The 20,223-nt window shown below is 43.6% G+C and overlaps 2 protein-coding genes across 5 annotated transcripts; one reads left to right on the top strand and one right to left on the bottom strand.

Annotated features, from left to right (window-relative positions):
• Positions 1-1,594: 1,594 nt before the first annotated feature.
• On the top strand, positions 1,595-8,098 carry tacr2 (tachykinin receptor 2). Of its 3 annotated transcripts, none has more exons than XR_003750531.1 (6): positions 1,595-2,921; positions 3,369-3,563; positions 4,124-4,274; positions 4,356-4,552; positions 4,772-6,105; positions 7,155-8,098. XR_003750531.1 is itself a non-coding variant. In XM_028988960.1 (6 exons), the coding sequence occupies exons 1-5, from the start codon at positions 2,089-2,091 to the stop codon at positions 4,959-4,961; spliced, it is 1,566 nt and encodes a 521-aa protein (XP_028844793.1). In that variant the 5' UTR covers positions 1,595-2,088; the 3' UTR covers positions 4,962-4,974; positions 5,417-8,098. The 3 variants fall into 3 exon arrangements, 2 of the variants coding, with proteins under 2 accessions (XP_028844793.1, XP_028844792.1); XM_028988960.1 differs by having other exon boundaries at positions 4,772-4,974; positions 5,417-8,098; XM_028988959.1 differs by having other exon boundaries at positions 4,772-8,098.
• hk1 (hexokinase 1) lies at positions 6,082-19,801 on the bottom strand. Of its 2 annotated transcripts, none has more exons than XM_028988958.1 (18): positions 19,700-19,801; positions 16,109-16,271; positions 12,002-12,150; positions 11,782-11,901; positions 11,585-11,680; positions 11,321-11,420; positions 10,808-10,991; positions 10,477-10,632; positions 9,951-10,184; positions 9,557-9,861; positions 8,935-9,083; positions 8,736-8,855; positions 8,523-8,618; positions 8,302-8,401; positions 7,743-7,926; positions 7,503-7,658; positions 7,191-7,424; positions 6,082-7,039 (listed from the first exon to the last, which is right to left on the bottom strand). In XM_028988958.1, exons 1-18 carry the CDS (start codon positions 19,733-19,735, stop codon positions 6,892-6,894), a joined length of 2,730 nt encoding a protein of 909 aa, XP_028844791.1. In that variant the 5' UTR covers positions 19,736-19,801; the 3' UTR covers positions 6,082-6,891. The 2 variants fall into 2 exon arrangements, with proteins under 2 accessions (XP_028844791.1, XP_028844790.1); XM_028988957.1 differs by lacking the exon at positions 19,700-19,801 and adding an exon at positions 18,019-19,648.
• Positions 19,802-20,223: the final 422 nt, after the last annotated feature.

Below are 20,223 nucleotides of genomic sequence, written 5' to 3'. Positions count from 1 at the left end.
CACCTTTGTTCTTTCTGTTATAGTTAAAGTACTAGCTTGTATAGTCCATGGCTGGTTGAAGTAGGCATGTTCTCGTTCTAGCCTCGTGTATTTATACGAAACAGGCCGAAGGTTTTGTTCAAGTGAGCCGACACAGAGGAATCTGGCACTTATGAAAGAGAGAATGAGAGCGAGACAAACTGTGTCCTCCTCTTGGTCCCACAGGGTTGGCGCAGCCTTCAATCGGAAGTCAGTCGTGCACTTTCACCTAACAGATATAGCCAGTGTTACACCAATTATGCATTTTAAATGCACCAATCCAGTTTTAAATGCAGCGCTGTCCAGTCAGTGAGATTCGGTGGATGTAAAGACATCAGCCCATCTCTCATTTACATTTCTATTACAGCAGTAGTTGTGCATTGTTACTCTGCACCTTCACGACTTGTTTCGCTGGTTTTTAGCGCTGTCTATGTTGTCATTCTGTTATTCTTGCACTGCCTGTGTCCCATGTTTGCACTTTATGCAGCCGGTTCGTTGATGCACTTTATGTCAGTATGTAAATGTGTTTAAATGTTAAATGTAGCACCAGGTTACGGAGAAACGTTGTTTTGTTCATACCGCACTAATGTCAACAGAATGTCTGATATACACTCCATGACTGCAAAAAAATACACAAATTATGTATGTAAAGGTATATCAGCCATAATATAATGATGGGTGAATTTAAATAACACAGCAGTTCATTTTGTTCATGGATTTGTGTTGGAAGCATGAAATAATGGACAAGTGTAGGGATTTGAGTGACGTATTGGGATGGTAGATGGCAAGGCCATAGCATCCCCAAAACTGCTGCTGTTGTAGGATGATCCCGGTTTGTAATGGTCTGGACCTGGTCTGAGGTTCTGCATATGTTAAGCCTGTAGGTCAAATTACTGAAAAAGTTCATGCTTGTTTTGATAGAACGTTTCAGAACGCACAGAGCTGTTGAGTTTGATGTCAGTCTGGACGCCCATGGTGACCCATCTCCACTGCAGAAAGCACCCAGATCGAAGACGGAAGATTATTTATTTGTCATGCAGAGAAATGCACCTCACAAGACTGTGCAAATTACAAACAGGACCATTAGATTCAATTAAAGAAAGAAAAATGCTGCAATAAAAAGTAATATAAATACGATAAACAATGTAAGATGAACTTTTCTTGTGAGATAAATGAGAACTGCTACTGCTGTGCACAGGAGAGTGTAAAGTGGTATATTATTGATAATTAGGACACAGCAGCAGATGAATAAAATATCCAATTCACCTGTGCTGACAGGTTTATGGAGGTGCGGGGTTAAGTGCAGTTGCATGTCTTGAGTAAGAAGCCTTATAGCCTGAGGATAGAAGCTCCTCCCATCGTACCTACAACTGTGAAGCAGTTCTGGTCTGATGAATCTTCTGGTCTTTTGCATCATGGTGGCCTAACGGTTAAGGAAGTGGTTGCTGGTTCAAATCCTGAACCGCCATGGTACCACTGAGGTGCCACTGAGTAAAGCACCGTCCCCACACACTGCTCCCGGGGGCCTGTCATGGCTGCCCACTGCTCACTCAGGGTGATGGGTTAAATGCAGAGGACAAATTTCACTGTGTGCACCGTGTGCTGTGCTGCTGTGTATCACATGTGACAATCACTTCACTTTTCATGGAGATGGTATTGCCTGAAGACAGAACCCTCTTTCAGCACGATAACGTTCACACCTTACAGGACTAGTCAGCATAACTAGTGGCATGGGTCTAGTGGAGTCTATGCCTTGACTGGTCAGAGCTCTTCTCTTTCTGGTCATAATGTTATGGCTGTTCTGGATTTTATTTCATTGTTAAATATACATTTACTTTTTACGTCATGGGTTTGGCTTTATTTTTATTTATTTTTTTTCATGCTTCATGCATTTGCTTGTTGAAACATGAAACAATTAAAGTGTTCAGGGACAGGCCTGTATTTTGAGTGTAAATGAGTGAACTGGTGGCCAGAACAGCCTGCACCTTTCCATGTCTTCATGGCAACCAGGGTGCACTTGCACTTTTATAAAACCCTGTACCTGCACACGCTGTAAACTCCAGACGTGCGATGCGCCACGCGTCCTCCAGTACAGGCGACAAGTTCGGAAAATCCGACACAGCGGCATTTATTATTATCTTTTTAATAATGACAGTCGGCCGAGGAAAGGAAGGTAATGGTTCGATTCATCTGTCTGCAACGTCACGTTTGCGGAGCGGACACACCCCCCCTCCCCAAAAGCGCGCCGCACATTCTTCTAAAGGGACGTCGCCAAAGCTCTCCAGACACAGACGGATGCCTGCCTGTCCTTTTCTTTTCTTTTTTCGGTCTTTCTTTGACAGGACGAGCAGAAAGACATATAAAGTATCCCCGGGGAACCTTCCACTGGGGGCTGACCCCCTCGCCGGACCGACGCGCAATCCATCTGGACGCGGATGCCGCTCCGTCCCCAAAAATGACAATCAATTACTCAGCGATCCCCGAGAGCTGACAGACGCAGACATGGATGCGACCCCGACCCCTTTCCTGGCCACGAGCCTCGTGTACGAGGAGGAGGAGGATGGCAACGACACCAGCACCAACGTGTTCGCCCAGCCGGACTGGCAAGTGGCGCTGTGGGCGATCGCCTACTCGCTCATCGTCGTCGTGTCCGTCATCGGCAACGTTACCGTCATCTGGATCATCATGGCGCACAAGAGGATGCGGACGGTCACCAACTTCTTCATCGTCAACCTGGCGTTTTCCGACGCGTCCATGGCGGCCTTCAACACCGTCTTCAACTTCGTCTACGCGCTGCACAACGACTGGTACTTCGGCCTGGGATACTGCAGGTTCCAGAACTTCTTCCCCATCACTGCCATGTTCTCCAGCATTTATTCCATGGCGGCGATTGCAGTTGACAGGTGAAGTAAAGCATTCGCACGCACCCTGTATGGAAGGAAAAATATTAAAACACCAAATGTGTGGTATTAACATTTAGGATGCATGCCAAAAAAAAAAAGATTTGTAATCTGCCACAGCACAATGCCCAGTGAGTATATCATCCAAACCACTTTGCCAACTGCTGTTTCTGTGATAAAAGAGCTCCCTGACCAGAAATGCTTGATAAAGAGCAGCATTGTGCGTCACAGTGTGTGTACAAGTGGGTTTTTTTTCGCGATGCAGCGATGAAACTCTGGAGGTCATGCTTTGGAAACTACTTTTTTTATTAAAAGTTGGTACATTGCGCTGTAATGTTCTGAATTCACACCAGCCGACTGACTTTCACGAATCATTCCTCATACTTTTTATTATAATCCATTATCCATTTATGCAAATTTGAATAGGTTATAATCCCTCCCCCCGCACAGATACATGGCCATCATCCACCCGCTCAAACCCAGGCTGTCGTCCACATCTACCAAGGCAGTGATAGCGCTGATCTGGGCTCTGGCGTTCGCCCTGGCGTTCCCTCAGTGCTTCTATGCCGGCACCAAGTCCTACTCCTATCGCACCGTGTGCCTGGTGCAGTGGCCGGACGACTATGGAGGGACGCACCAGCTCATGTAATACGCCTGCCATGTTTGGAAATATTTTTATGAATCTTCCCTGTATACTAACACAGGAATTGTACACAAAGGTTCTATACAGTGCAAAACAGACAAATTATTAATGAAAATTGAAAAATCATTTCATTTGATTTTTAGAAACCGCTATGAGGTCGGCTTTCTCCGTAAGAATAAAGATGTGCAGATGGAACACAATGCTTGAGTGGCGCTTAGAGAATGTCAGGATAACAGCTCTGTGGAGACGTCTGTGTGTTTCCTAATACATGTCACATTTAAAAAAGAAATAACTACATAATTCATTAAGAAATTCTGCAGTAAACTGCTAAATCAGTTGGGGCTGTATGGATTAAAGCATTAATCACTGTGATTCGTTTTAATAAATTAATATTAATTTATACAGTAATTATTAATAAATAAAGTTTTTTTTTGCCTTAGCCAAGTTGCTTTCATTAATGCTTACGTTAACTATGTCACTGTATTGCGTCATTTGACATGGACCTTTTTGATGAAAATGTCACTTCTGTTGTGAGATTGCATCCGTACAACACGCCCCTCAGATACCAGACGGCCGTGATCGTCCTGATCTACTTGCTCCCCTTGCTGGTGATGTTGGTGACCTACAGTTTAGTCGGATACAGGCTGTGGGGCAGCGAGATTCCGGGTGAAGCCTCTGAACACTACCAGAATCAGATGCGGGCCAAACGCAAGGTGACTGGCCAAAATATCAATATGCCGAAAGGATAACTGTATTTGTAGTTTATTTTATATACCGTTAATACCCTGAACCAGGTGGTGAAGATGATGATCGTGGTGGTGGTGACCTTCACCTTCTGCTGGCTGCCCTACCACGTCTACTTCATCCTGGGCAGCTTCAGTAAGGAAATCTACAATGAACAATACATCCAACAGGTGTATCTGGCTATCTTCTGGCTGGCCATGAGTTCCACCATGTACAACCCCATCATCTACTGCTGCCTGAACCAAAGGTTGGTTGCGTGATTAGCCCCATTCTGTTTGGCTGACTAGTCAAGTGGGCAAATATTCTTATACAATCCTGGAGCTGAAGCACTTCTTGATTGCGCCATGCTAATTAATATTCAAATGTTTAAGAAGGAAACCCCCCAGAACCCTATATAATCAAATACATTAAAATATAAGTGGTAACAGACGTAGGAAGTGAGTTCCTATATCTATATTCCCTTCAGATTTCGTTCGGGATTCCGACGGGCATTTCGCTGGTGCCCGTTTGTCAAGGTCTCCGAGGAGGACAGCATGGAGCTGCAGCACATGCGGACCTTCCGTACAACCCGCAGCTACCGCACAGAGGACACCAGTGTGGGGGTCCACAAGGGCAGCGAACACGAGGACACCATCTCCAAGCTAATTAAAGCCTGAAGACATGCAGGAGGTGAAAGGGCACAAACTGTACCTCAAATACCCACTTTCACCAGGTCCTGTTTGAGGACCCCACTCAAGGAGCATTGATTTATGGTTCTCCTATGGCAAGAGCACTTAGTCTTAGTGTTGTTATGTCCCCAAATGGCATATTTCAGTGTAATATATATATATATTAGGTCTGAAGTGTGGTTGCTGAAAAAGTAACTTTCAATATTTATTTATTTAACCTAGAAATAAATGGCAGCACAACCCAGGGTCATCACCAGCCCATCACTCTTTCTTTCATGGGAGATGTATTGTTAACAGAATTATATTGTGATTATGTACATTGATATTAATCCATTTTGACATTGTGATATAGCCTCCACATGCATTTTTTTGTAAAAGATTATCATTATGCAGCTGTATTTGGTCATCATAATTACCTGACATATTTTACTTTTTATCTACAGTTTAAGAATTGTGGAATATTTTCATGAAAGTCTTACCCAGAACATACTGAGAAGCATCTAGACCAAAGCTAAGTGTCATTTGATGTTCTTGTTTTGTAGACCCTTGTAGACCCCAGTAATGGAGAGTTCACTGTTAGGTTTATGGTCTAGCAAAACTGGGATTTGGTCTTTACTGCATCAGGGACAGAAAAAGTCTCTTTGAAGCTTGCATTGTTTAAACATTAGGAACATAACACTGCCATTTACTTTATATTATGACATGTTACACTAAGAATATGGTACTACACTAGTACTACTACTATTAAAGTATGAACACACCTTTCTATAATTGTGATTTCGCGTGCAAACAGTTTAGTTGTTGCATTTCCATTCATCAATCTATCGATTTTCTCAATCAGCTTTTCTATCTGGGATTGCTGGGATCTGCAAGGAACTGGACTACAAATAAATCACCATGTGAAAGTCATTAATTTATTATATGTAGAGTTGTTCAGCGTCATAATTAACCAGAGCATGCGCCACAGTCCATAACTGAGAAACTTTATATGAAACTTTTAAGATGTGGTACATGAAGAAGGCCAAAGCATCAGCCAATGAGGTGTGAATCGTTTGCACCTTTGTGTTTTTAGCCATATGGCTACAGGAAATACACAGACAAGCAAGCGATGGGAAGAAGCCACACAAAAAAGGTGTTTATATTTTGGTAACTATATGGTAATTTAAGCAGGAAACATATGAGAAAATGTTCTATAAGATGTTTGAATCAACCTGAGTTTTGTAGTTTTGAATTTTGATCACAATAATTATGAGGAAAAAACAACATAATTAGACTAGGTAGCTGCACTGCATATGATGGACAATGACTAAGGTTAGACACGTGTCCTGTCAAGTATACATTTAGTTCTGGACATACCTCCTTTATTAAAGCTTCTACAGTAAGTTGTGCGACATATTTGATTGCAGATTGCATTTTTTTCATAGATCTCTGTAATGTGCCTTCAGAGCAGCTAAAGAGCATCTAAGCAACTTTACATACATACATTCTTCTGCAGCACATGATGCTGAGCACCTCTGATCTCTGAAAGCAACACTCCGTCATCCCAATAAAAGCATAAAATACAAAAATAAAATAAATAATGTACATAGTAGGTCAAAGGCTTTTTTTTAGATATTTGGAGTTTAAACATATTCCCTTTTGCTATTACTGTACATCCATAAAAATGTTTACAGTGGTATTTCAACACAGCAGATCACAGAGTATATTCTGATCCTTACACACATTACCCTTTCCCCAACACACACACACACACACACACACACAGCAACTTAACAGACATGAGGATGATGCGATGACGGGATCCAAAGACATGAAGGAAAGTGCAGGAGTGTCCTGCCCAGACTGGAGTGGTGATGGGAGGAGGATGGAAGGGGGAAGTCTTGGTTTGCAGATGGAGGATACATTTCTTCACTTGAGCTCAGCTCTTCTTTTCCACCTCACGCAAACGACACCCTACAGCGGTGATGAGGGCCGCGCCCTTTCCGCTGCCGTCTTCCGAGAGCAGGAAGTTCACGTTGCACTTGGGTGCCAGCTCTTTTACAGTCTGGTGCATGATCTTGGAGAAGCTGCCGAGTAAACAGATTTTATGCTTCCGTTAGGAAATGCATGTTGAATTTTGTTGAATTTTCACTTTTCTCCATAATGCTTTGCTGACTTTTAATGATCCACAATCTATTCCAGCACACTGTAAACCAGCGGCAGCATTTATCAACTCACTGCGGATGAAGCTTGTAAAGGGTCCCGTCCACCCCCACTGTGATGTTCAGTTGGTCCAGACCTCGGTTCTCACGGATCTTGTCGACCACAGCGGCCATTCCGGCTCCACAGAGCTGGGCAGCGCGGTGGGACACGGTTCCACACACCTCCTTTACTATGATGCTGTCATCACATGTGCTGTCCAGACCCAGATGCTGCAGGATGGACCTCACTTGCAGTAACGCCAGCCGGTCACTGGGGTGATGAAAAAGACTTTTAATGGTTCATGTCAACAGTGAATGGAAGTTTGAATTTGATTTGAGGAATACTTACCTTTCTATTTGAGAAAGGAACTTGGTTTCAAAGATTCCCCGTGTTTTCAGTGTCTCTGAAATCTGTCCACGGAAGAGGAAGCCTCGCTTTGTCAAGTCAATCAGAATGTTTCGCACAATTTCCCCCAGGTACATGCCACTGATCATCTTCTCATACCTGACAGACACAAAAAAAGATTCTTACCATTGTTAGGATGCATCTACCAAACCATTAATATTCAACAATAAATACATTTCACACCTTTGTTTGCCAGCGTTGAGTGAGAAGTCATCCACGGCTCTGTCATATTCTGTCCTGATGTCATCTAGACAGTCATTGTCTCCAAATGCGCCCCACTCCATGTTCACACACATCCGGCCCTCATCTCCTTCCACAGTCTCAATGTTCCTCATTTCCTCCATATAGCAAGCATTACTGCCAGTACCTAAAACAGGGCAATGATTTTCATGTGACTTTCTGTCACCCACAACACACTCTTTAATGATGTCTTCATAAATGGGTGGAGCCTGATGACTGACAGGTCATTATCCTCATCCTAGATAGTTTAAGACCTCGACCGTCAATTTGCTGCATGCCCAAATAAAATTAAAAATGTTTCTTTCTTGTATTAATGTAAATTCTGAGGACTACATTCGACTATCGAACAAGCTCCATTCTAAACATGAACCAGTTTGAAGATGGGATGTAACAGCTAAATAGCTAAACCCAACCCAAACAATCGAAACTTAAGTTAAAAATTGAAATAAGCTATAAAAGTTCTCAAATGAAGGTTTTACTCAGCTTAAAGTCAGAAACTGACCTGCAATTAGACCAACCTCACACGTCGACTCTTCATAGGCACATGTCATCATCGTTCCCACTGTGTCGTTCACAATGGCCACAACGTCTAAATCAAACTCCTGCAAATGACATGTGACAAACGGAAGACTTCAGTCTCTGAGATTGGTCACGAAACGCGAACACAAGGCAGGTGAAGAGGCCTCGTGATATCTTTCGATGTTACTGTGATCACTGACTCACCTCTGTCCTTTTAATTCCCTCCCTCAGCAGTCCGACAACATCCTCCCCCTCACAGTCGGTGGCCTTGAAGCCTTTTGTCCAATTCACAAGGATGCCCTGAAGCACCAGGAAAAAGTCATGAACTTGTCTCGATGCTAAAATGATGACACTAAATAAAAAAATTCCATGGAAAAATGATTAGTATGGACACGTAATCCACCACATTCAACTCACAGCATCCAGACTAGTTTGCTTGCAGGGGAAGGAGAAGGTGAATCCCAGAGGCAAGCGAGCGTTCTTCATCCCCATGTAGTCCAGGAAATCCGAAATGCAGTGCACAATGTGATCAAAGAGCTACAGCACAAAAACGGCAGCCATTAAAAAGAATAAATCTGAAGTCATTTATTCAGTGCCTACACCTCCATGCTCTCACCTCCTCGCCCGTTCCCTGCATGATCTCCTGAGGAATGGCGTAGATTTTGTTGTGCATCTCCACACTTCTCCTCTTGCCACTCCGGATCTTGACAAGCAGCACCCTAAAATTTGTGCCGCCCAGATCCAAGGCCAGGAAATCTCCATTTTCTAAAGAACATTAAACAAAACAGTTATAATTTTACTTTACACAATTAGCTTTAAGACATCAACGTTTTTTAGTTCTGGGAAGATCAGGTACAGAGGTGGGTAGTAATTAGTTCAATTTACTTAAGTAACTTTTGGGGAAAAAAAAGTACTTCTAAGAGTAGGTTTACAATGCACTACTTTTTACTTTTACTTGAGTCCATTTGTGAATAAGGAACGGTACTTCACTACGTTGGGCAACACTCGACTCGTTAATTTTTTAAACCATTTATATGCTTTATTTTTGGCAGCTAGATGGCGCCATTGGTTCTAGCAATTATCGCTACGTACTTTGTACTCTTACTTGAGTCATTTTTTTACTTGAGTTTTAATTATATTGGTGTAACGCTACTCATACCTGAGTTAAATGTTTGGCTACTCTTCCCACTTCCGATCAGGTATCACGTGGAAATGTTCTATAATGTTCTATAGAATACCTGTCCCGTCCGGCGTCTGGCGCACGTAGGTGGGCAGCATCTTGACGGTGGCTTTGTCCTGGGTGTCCTTCTTCAGGCCGTTCTCGATCTCCACCTTCATCCTCCTCTTCACCTCCAGCAGCTGCTCTTTGCTGAGTTTGAACTGAGCCAGGGTCTCCGCGATCTGCCGCGTCTGGTCCGCCAGCCTGTAGGCCCAGGCAGTCACCATGGCAGCCCCTTTGCCGCTGCCACTTTCCGAGAGAAGGAAGCGGACATCGCATTCTGGTACCAGCCGGCGAACGGTTTTGTGCAGACGCCGAGCGTACCTAAGAGACAGACAGGCAAAGAAGAGTAAATCAAGGATATTCCTGCAAACGCCACTGCAACTACACCACCCATGAGGCACCATACGCACTGTGGGTGCATCTTGTAGAGGGAGCCATCGATGCCCACTGTGGTTTTCAGGCGTGGGACATGCTTGTTGTCCTTCAAGCGAGTGAGAATGGCTGCCAGCGTTGCAGCTACAAGGCTGGCCGAGCGGAAAGAGACGATGGCGCAGACATGCTGAACAGCAATGCAGTCGTCTGCGGATGGCTCCACGCCTAAACGAGCCAAAATCTCCTTGGCTTTGGACAACCCCTCTTTGCTCCTGGATGAGTGGGTAAACATGCAATTATGTAAGCACTGCTAGTACTACAGTACTAATACTGACAAAGATCTATAGTGCTCATCCAACACACACATTTACGTATAAATAAGAACAAAAACAAGTAAAGAGCAATACAATATCAGAAATAACCAATAACCAGTTTCCCAAACATATTGTAGCTCCATGATCATAGTTCATAAGCATTTAGCAGTTGTCTTTCCTTCCATCAAGCATTTATGAAGACAGGGATAATTATTATGAATCACAGAAATTGAATTTGAAGGCAACATACTTCTCAATGGCGGAAATGTGCTTTGTCTCAAATTTCCCTTTGGTTAGAAGTTCTGGGGTTATCCTTCCCTCAAACAGCAGTCCTTCTCTGGCCATCTTTACTAGAATGAGCCTCACCAGCTCACCCATGTACATCCCACTCACCATCTTCTCAAACCTGGCCAAACGGGAGACAGTTGTCAACTCTCAGGGACAAAGCACATGCAAAAGCCAAAGTGTCTTCACGAGTCAGTTTGCACTTCAGTATCACGGCATCCTTTAATACCCGCAGGCACAGGCAGCGTGTGTTAAAACCCTGATTAACCTATTTGATGGCCGTGCGCAGGGCTTACAGCTGTTTGCCGGGGTTGAGTGATCCTCTGTCAATGTCTCTGTCAAAGTCCGTTCGAATGTCCTCCAGCATTCCATCATCTCCAAAGGCGCCCCATTCAGTGTTGATGCACATCCTGCCCTCGTCTCCTTCCACCAGTTCAATGTGGCGCATTTCCTCCATGTAACATGCATTTGTGCCGGTGCCTAAACACACACACACACACACACACACACTGTTATTGTCGAGGTCAGATTTGAGAACTGGCCTGGCAACTAATGTTAAGGCTTCAGTTTCATACTCACACACGAAAACAATGGGCTACATTCACCAACCTCAGTTATTGTGGAAAACTGAGGAGCCTGGTTAATATTCAACTGTGTTGAGCATTTGCAGGATTTAAATAATAGTCAGATAATTTTGTCTGTTTTATGTGTTTTTGTCTGTTTGTGAGTCCTGAACACATTTCCAAACACTCCCCATGTACTGTACACAGTGCATTATAGTGCTTTAAAATTAAGGCCCTTGAGATTACCAATAATTATCCCAACTTCACAGCGATGGTCGTCAAATCCACACGTCATCATGGTTCCAACTGTGTCATTCACCACAGCCATGATATCAGCTTCATAGTCCTAAGAAAATATTAACAAATCATGCATTTAGAATCATACAAATAGAACTTTATTATTAATGCAGCAACTGTAGACCAGTTGCTGGACCACTGTGGGTGCCACAACTATCACAAGTATCCACATCTGTTTAAGTAATGAGTTGTCGTCAATGTGCTGAATCTCACCCCGCGTTTTTTTATGGCTTTGTTCAGAAGCTTGACAACATCCATCCCCTCCACCCCACTTGCTTTAAAACGTTTGGTCCACGTGAGCAAGATGCCCTAAAAGTGCACAGAGCAGACAAGTTTTGTTGACATCACGAATGTGATGCGGTGTGGAGCTGGTGGCTGTGTGCAGGGTAGCTGGTGAGCCTCAGCCTTGCCTCGTCCAGTTTGGTTTGTGCACAAGGGAAGGAGAAAGTGAACCCAACGGGAAGCTTTTTGTCCTTAATTTTGTGCTTCTCCATGAAGTCACCCAGGCATTCAGCAACATGGTCGAACAGCTGCATCAGAACAGAGGAAGATGAAAATAAACCTAAATTCCGTACAGAGAACGCATAGACAACCCTGAGAGTTATACAATGAAAGAGTATCTGTAGGTACCCTGGTTCCACTGCCGTGAATGATGTCCTCTGGTGTGTCATAGATCTCGGTCTCCATCTGCACTGTCTGCTTTTTCTCATGAGACACCTTCACACGCAGGATACGGAAGTTCGATCCACCCAGATCCAGGGCTATAAAGTCACCCTTTTCTGTGGTGAATAGAATGCAGATGATCATTTGTTCATCAAATGCAGTTATATTTGGACAAATACATGCAGTAATAAAAGCAGAATTAAGAACCCCTTAAATTAAAACTGAATGTCCCAGGTTGACCAGAGTTACTAAATACATGAAAACATCAAATCAGGTGCCGCTTTTACAGGAGTTGTACAGTTGGATACGATTCTTGCAACTTGAGAAAACGTGAAAATGGGAATAAATCACTTTGTTGTTTAGTGAATGTTATATGTGAGACAGCAGAAAATGCTGCTGGCTGATGAATCTGTCCTGTTCCTTCATTTAAAATGCTTCTTAACACCCAACAAATGTCTCTGACTTTTGCCAGGAAAAGCCTGCTTATCTTCTCAGTTAACTTTACAATCCATCACATGGACTGTCACCAGTGTTTAGAGAGCCGCTCCCAGACTGGTGATTAAGAACTACGCCACATCCTTTGACGTTTGCGCCACGTATGGCTGTAATAGCGAAGGATCAAGGCATAACATTTCATAAGTATGATTTTATTTTATCATCTTGTATATTATAAAATTTTATGTTTGAAAAAAAATATGTTACTCATGTGGTAGTGGGTAGGGGTGGTAGTATCCTAGTGGGTAACTAGCCTATGAACCAGAAGACCCAGGTTCAAATCCCACTTACTACCATTGTGTCCCTGAGCAAGACACTTAACCCTGAGTGTCTCCAGGGGGGGACTGTCCTGTAACTACTGATTGTAAGTCGCTCTGGATAAGGGCATCTGATAAATGCTGTAAATGTAAATGTAAACGTACAGACCAGATGTTACAGTTGTCTTTTAAATCTCAGCGTACAGGAAAGGCACAGCTTCGGTTCTGACACCTGTAAATATCTATACAAGATGCATCTGTGTGTGGACCTGCCCTGTCTTTAGTTATTTTTTCCAATAGATGTTCATCCTTCATATTGAATATAAAAAATAAAGTATTTTTCTTGTCTGTATTGTGTACAGCTCATTGTCTGTAGTTCTCAACAAATCCATACAAAAACCGGTTGCTTTGGATAAACGTGAAAATATAAATGTATGAGTGGTAAAGGATACAGGGTCCATCATGAAGACTGTCAGGGTCTTTCAGCGAACATTGCTGCCCTTTTTTGTGGTGATTGTATTTGTATTTTTCTGCACGTACTGGGAGTGTACTTAAAAAATACACATATGCAGATTACATTTTGAACATAAAATTATGCTGTTTTCAGAAAACCTCTCTGTCAATTTATTTGTGGCGTGGTCATAAATACAAGAATTTTCCAGTTAATGGTGCTTTAATTCAGTATTCCACCGTGGCCCTGATAGACGTTCATTCATTTTAAAGGAGCACTACACCATCCCAAGATGGCGACTCTATTGGCTCATTTATTCCCATAGACGCCCCATTCAACGTGACATCTAGTGTATATATTTATGGGATTATCTCACAATGGTCCAGAGAACAGCGTATCTGTGTGAGTGAGTTCTGCACAAGTGCCTGCATGTTACTTTTCACACTCAGCACCATCTGTATTTAACATAGTTACAACCTCCGTTTGCTAACTGACCAATTGTGTGTGCTTTGTCACATTTTTGTTATCCTTTTTGTGCTCTACTACGTTTGTGTTCCCTGCCCCCTTTCCCAGCTCTGAACAAAAGATGCGAGAAAAGACACGGCTCCTCAGAAACAGGTTTTCCTGGTGTAGCTGCAAGCACCCAGCAGCTGCACCCACTGCCCTGAAATGCACTCTGGGCTATTGACCCAGCCAACACTTCATATCAGTGTTAAATCAGTCATATCAGTCCCTGCCCAGTGGCCAAGACCTGTCACTGAGCCACATCAAAAGGCCCTGACCCCATTGAACTGGAATATCAATAATTTTCACCATGAATAAAAGTTGATTAAATATGTACACACTTCATCATTTGATGAAAGGGAAGGTGTGTGTGAGAAGTTTGGACTGATAAACGTGTAACCTGCAGCAGTAGGGGTGTACAACATGCAGTTTTGGGGTTTCTGTTGGCGAGGACAGACCGGAAAAGTAACCAAATGACTCCCCCTCATCCCTTGCAGAATTCCAGGCATTAGGAATGGAATCAGGAATGTGAACAAGCCAAAGACAAAAAAAGCACTGGAAGCAGGACTTGGGAATTTTTTAAATATACAAAGTCACCATTTACACAAGATAAAGTGACCACGTATCACCACAGCATCATTCTGCAGCTCCAACAACACGACTAGAGCCTGGCTTTATGGGATACATGGACCTGACCAGACAATGTTAATGTTGTTGACACCGATTTGATGTGTACAGGTAGCGGTGTACTAGAAATAAAACTTTTATAACTGTAAACAAAGCAAAACTCATTTTGGTTAACATCACAGTTAAATAGTTTACACAAACCTCTATGGTAGTCTCCATGGCAGCACGTTCTTTATATAATAAATATATAATAATAAGCATTATTGTGTTTTGATGGTATTATTGTTGTTATTATTAAGAATAGGTAAAGATACACAGTACAGGCCAAAATTATGGACACACCTTCTCATTCAATGTGTTTTCTTTATTTTCATTCCATTTACATTGGTAGATTCTCACTGAAGGCATCAAAACTATGAATGAACACACGTGGAGTGTGCATGTGTAAATGTGCTTTCTTTAACAGCAGTGCCCATCGCAGAAGGTCATCTAAGCCTGATCTAAAGGCCATGTCTTTATTTAGAAACTATAACTGCACAAGAACGTGAAACAATGTGAAGCAAATATCAAAGGTTATGCTTGTATAGTTGGGAAGCTGGAGCATCTCTCCGCACACTCACGCATTTCTAGCTGAGTTCATTCAGAGTGAAAAGCTCTGTCCTGTTTTACTGACCTCACACATTATCTGTTGAGAGTGGGCTGTAGAAACAATGGCGTACTGTGGTTAGCCTGAGGAAGGATATGAGATGCACCAAACGGGAGTTGCACAGAACAACTTTGAACATTGAAAGGATTTGTCTTACATCCGTGTCATCACAACTTATGCAAAGATGAAACAAAACTGTTGTCGTAAGAAACAGCACACATGCTGCGGTGCAGTAGTGTAAAACACACCTGGAGAACCTGCCTCCTCTATGATGAAATGTGGAGAATGTGGAGGACATGCTGGAGCAAAGCCGATTTCACCATGTTGACACAACAGCATGGAAATCACATTTTTAACCTGCATATTCTTTCATTCTAACTGTTTACATAGATAACCCTGTCATGGAATTTAAAATGGAACCCTTGGAATCTGAAATCATTTTTAAATAATAGTAATTTGATTAATATTCAGCAACATAATTTCATAAAATGCAATTTCTAGCACATGCCCCAACCCGACTGTAGTTAATGTAGTTCATGTATATGTTCTATGGCAACCTGAGATTTTAAAGTTGAATTTAATTTACACAACCAGTCAAAAGTTTGATTCTGTGGAGGTTATGGAGACTAAGATGGAGCCATTTTGAAGAATCCAATGCAAAAAAAATATTTTGTATTTGTTGTATCAGGAGAAAGTGAAGTATGTTTGATGAAATGGTGGCCTCTTTTTACCTTCATGGCGGCTTTGTTCACTATTGTCCTCATCAAAAGCTGCTTCATGAGATGCTGATTACCATGAGTGAACGATAAGAACGTGTTCAGCAGAAACCTTCAGGACAGTTGGGAACCGTCCCCGTCTAACTTAAGGTGGTGAAGAGAAGTCAAGTGTGTGAATTTCTGCCATCACAGAAAAAGCTCCCTAATTTGGAGATACGAGAGAAACTTTTTGCCTTGACTTTTTACTTTTATTTCATAGGTCTGTGTCTTCAGTTTTGTTCTATAATGTAAAAAATGCAAGGCCTGCTCATAAATGAGTAGGTGTGTCCAAACTTCTGATTGGCAGTGTACAAGGAAGTAGAAAGTCTTATCGCTTACCTGTCCCATCAGGAATGGACCTCACAAAGGTCGGCAACATCTTGACAGTAGCTGTGGGGTTTGTGTCTTGGGACAGACCCTTCTCCAGCTCCCTGCGGAAGCGGCTCATGATTTCCAAGAGGGTCTCATCGGAGAAACGCATGGAGTAGAGATACTTGTCAATCTGGAAACAAAAAAAAAAATGCAGCAAAACCGTTAGATATCTGTGTTCATCACAGTTCTTCAGGAACGAGCCTTGTGATAACTTGCGATAAAAAGTATTTGATTGAAGCGACCATGTTTGAAAAGGGGAAAGACATGTTGGAGGGGAAAGACAAGAAAAACCTCAGATGTCCCCTGCATCTCGAAACGCTGAGAGCAAAACGTGTCCTGGCACTGGCATTGTGCTCCAGCTCCTCTCTTCTGTGCATGCCCTCTGTACAGAGGAGGGGAGAAAAAATAAAAACCATCCTCACTGGGCAGTGACCGAGTTGCTGGCGAGGAACCCTGATGCCGAATGGCAAAGCAGAAGAATGCGATGGAACGAGCCCAGCGATGAGATATACAGTCTAACCCTCCATTGTACTGGAATGACTAACACAGAACCAACATCAAATACTTCTCAGAACCGATTAGACTGTCCTGTTTATGGCCATTGCACAGTTTATAACTGCTTATAACAGAAAGGTGCAGTTTAATGACCCAGCATTTTGCAGCATTTCATCAGGCCAGACTGAGGTAAAAAAAAAAAAAAAAACGTTCTACTGTGGGTTCTGTAGACATTCCGTGTATAATTAATTACAAATATTTAGTTGGAAATCTGAACTTCCTTAAAAATCTCTGTCACAAATGTCCTTGAATATAAATGTAAACTTAATGTAATAATGTAGAATTTTACAACTTAAACTTTTCTGTGCTTTATATTAAAAGAGCATGAAATGATCTCCCAGTTAAAACTACCAGGCTGAGCCGGTGTGTGAACTCTGAGCTTCAGCCATTCTTGCCTCCTTTTGTCTCCGTTAAATCTGCTCTAAAAGGCACCAGCGGTCTCTGTGCACGTCCATCGCCGCCGCTGTCATGGTGACGTCACTCCTCCCCCCAGCCGCTGCCGCTGGTGCAGGCCTCCCACCGAGAGCCACGAGCCGTTTTAATTTCAGTACTCCAGTACAATATAGATCCATTTATAATAATGCGAGAACCATGACAAGCTGGTAAAGATGGACGCTGCAACGTGGGTGAGCCATAAACCTTTTACGAGTAACCACGCAGCTTTCTGATGGCGGTGGGAACAGGGAAGTCCTCCCTGTGCTAATCCCGCCGAACCGTCTCAGATCTGAGGTGAAACAGGAAGTAGCAGTGAAAAACGTGCCCTCTCCTTCCCTCCCTTCACACACACACGCACACACACACTTAAAAAGTCCCATGTTTGCATTCCTCCCTTTCAGAAATACGCAGGGGCGACGGCTACAGCCGGGCCTACCAGCAGCGTGGGGCGGGGCAAAGCCGCTCGGCTACTGAAACCGGACTCCTGGTCACGCTTTGTGCTGAGACACCCCCCCGTTACCCACCCCCCCCCCCCGTCCCCCCAACTTCATACTCGCTCTCTCTGCCGTAGCAGTCGCGGAAAACCCAGCAGGACCCGGCGTCCATGCGGCCGCATGCTGACATCCTGCTTTCAAGGACACTGCAGCGGCCTGTGATGGTGCCCTGACCGGTCCCCTGGCGTGCTGGGACGCAGGAGGGTGATGATACCCGTACACCCCAAACTCAAAGGCCCTCAAGGCGCAACAGCATCCGATCCCCTCATAAGCCCAAAACACCGGCACATGTCACCTGTTGTCCCATGGGTGTCACAGAGCTTTCGGGCTACAAAGCTCTCCTATTTTTGGGAGAGCGGCGGGGCCGGGACAGGTGAGACATGGGCTACTCACCTTCTTGACCTGGTCATCCTTCAGCTCTGTGAAGTAGTAGGCCAGGAGCTGTGCTGCTATCATCCTGCTCCACTGATGTGGTGGAATGAGAGGAAAGATCCGAAAAAAAAAGCAAGAGAGGAAGGTCCTCGCGTCCGTCTCAGCGTGAGAAACAGTCCCAGCCCAGTCTTAGAGCCCTGGAAGGCGTCGCCGTGCAGGAACTTCTAGACCAAGTGGCGATGAAGGTCTCTCCTCTCTCTCAGGAAGTCAGGCTGTGTGTAATACACTCACATGAGATGCAGAGGGGAGGGATTGGGGACTGGCTTAAGCCCTGCCCACTTCCTGCTCGCCGATTGGCTCAGCCGGGCAGAGCAGGGCCTCGGGCCTGAGAACAGCTGACGAATTCTACCCTTCACCCACGCACCCCACCCGCCCGGACCTGAAACCCTGTCTCACGTAGTCGCTGACTTCCCCCGCTCTCCCTGAGGAAATGGGAGGAGACGCCATTGTTGCTCATGCTGCCTGCCATGCAGCTGATGAGGAGAGGGGCACGTACATCATGCTGACGTAAAGACCCCTCCTCCGTGGGGGGGGAGGAGCCCGAGTGAGGGTGACAGGGGTGCTTTTCAGTAAGGTCTGTTCATTGCATCAGGAAGAAGGAAATGTGGAGACATTTACACTAAATCATGAATCATCGGCATAAACCGAGTGACATCAGTCCCCGTGTTCTTCAAGAAGAAACATTACAAGGACATGAAGTAAAGAAAAAAAATGAAGGCCACTAAAAATAAGATCAGTGTCAAATGACAGATTACGTCCTTCGAACCTCCAGAATCTGCATGGCACACACGCCTTCTACATATAACATTTTAATTAATATGGCCTCTAGGTATGAGTAGTTCAGTCGAACGAATCTTGGTCTGACCTGATCAGCAAGACCTAGAGACCATGCGGTCCTGGGTTGCTGAATGTGTTTCTGGAGCCCAACCCAGCATGCAAATACAGTATCTCACTGGTAATACTGACATGAGCTGTTTTACTGCTGGCCATCAACATGCTTCCGCTTTTGGACTCGTCTTAGTAGCGGGTGGATGTGACAGATAAGGAACTGATCTACCCCGACACAGTCGAAGAAGGAAAGGAGACCTGTCTCTGTCTACAGTCACGAAGTGCAGAGTGTAAAAGATGGACCACGAAGGTCAAGATTTGACCCCGCTGACAACCATGGAGTCCCTGAGCAGGACAATTTACCCTGAGATGAAGCATGAGCAGCTCCATGCTGCATAATGAGTGGAAATGCACTAGGTGTAGCGCCCTCTACTGACACACCACTGAATGCACACACACACACACACACACACATACCTCACGCTTCATTCATATTCATATTCACATCCATAACCATAATTACTAACATATATTACATATTTTACCCTGCGCCACTACAATTATATGTATCAAATGAGGCAACATTGCTGGTGTATAACACAAAAAGTTCTTTAATCTCATTAAGGTCACCCCCCTACAAATTTTATTCTACAAAAAAAAAGTCATTAAATTACACTTTTTTTCTATTTGGTAAGTATTTACGTGTAATTCTGAAAGTCTTACTCCACCTAAGTGACCAAAATGCAGCCAGTTTTAAAAACATTAAAACGCCTCGACCCACCCAGCCTTCCATTCACCCCCCAGAGTTACGTACGTGTGGTAACGCCTCAATCCCCACATCGCCCTCCATGTCTGACAGAACGCTGTCCACTAGCAGATTAGGAAATCTCAAAGTCAGTCAGACCCACTTGCTTCTACAGATTGGATTTGACTGGATTTGCTCGAGCGATCTTACATAATCAAACGGTGGCTGCAGCAGCGGCCTGGAGAGCCTGTGCTGACCTCTTTGTCGGATTTCGTAATGAAACAGTGGCATTTTCATCATAAAGCAAAAAGTTAACAGATACCACTTAAACCGAAACAATGGTATAAAAAAATTATGTTCTTCATAATTAGGGTCCAGTTATAACATACATCTAAAATGTTTTCCTCGCATGATGACATAAACCATTTGCAATGAAGAAGCTATGCATATACACATATAACATAACAATAAAAACAACAACAACAATAATAATAATAGGTTAATAATATATCGGTCAACTGAAATGGATTAATAATTATTCAGTGCCTTTCTTTATTGTCTGCGTGTGTATGTGATATCACACAATAATGTGT

This window comes from Denticeps clupeoides, chromosome 8 (assembly GCF_900700375.1).
Source record: "Denticeps clupeoides chromosome 8, fDenClu1.1, whole genome shotgun sequence".
Classification (NCBI taxonomy): domain Eukaryota; kingdom Metazoa; phylum Chordata; class Actinopteri; order Clupeiformes; family Denticipitidae; genus Denticeps; species Denticeps clupeoides.
The sequence above is the reverse complement of the archived record's forward strand: the minus strand, read 5'-3'. Positions and strand labels throughout refer to the sequence as shown.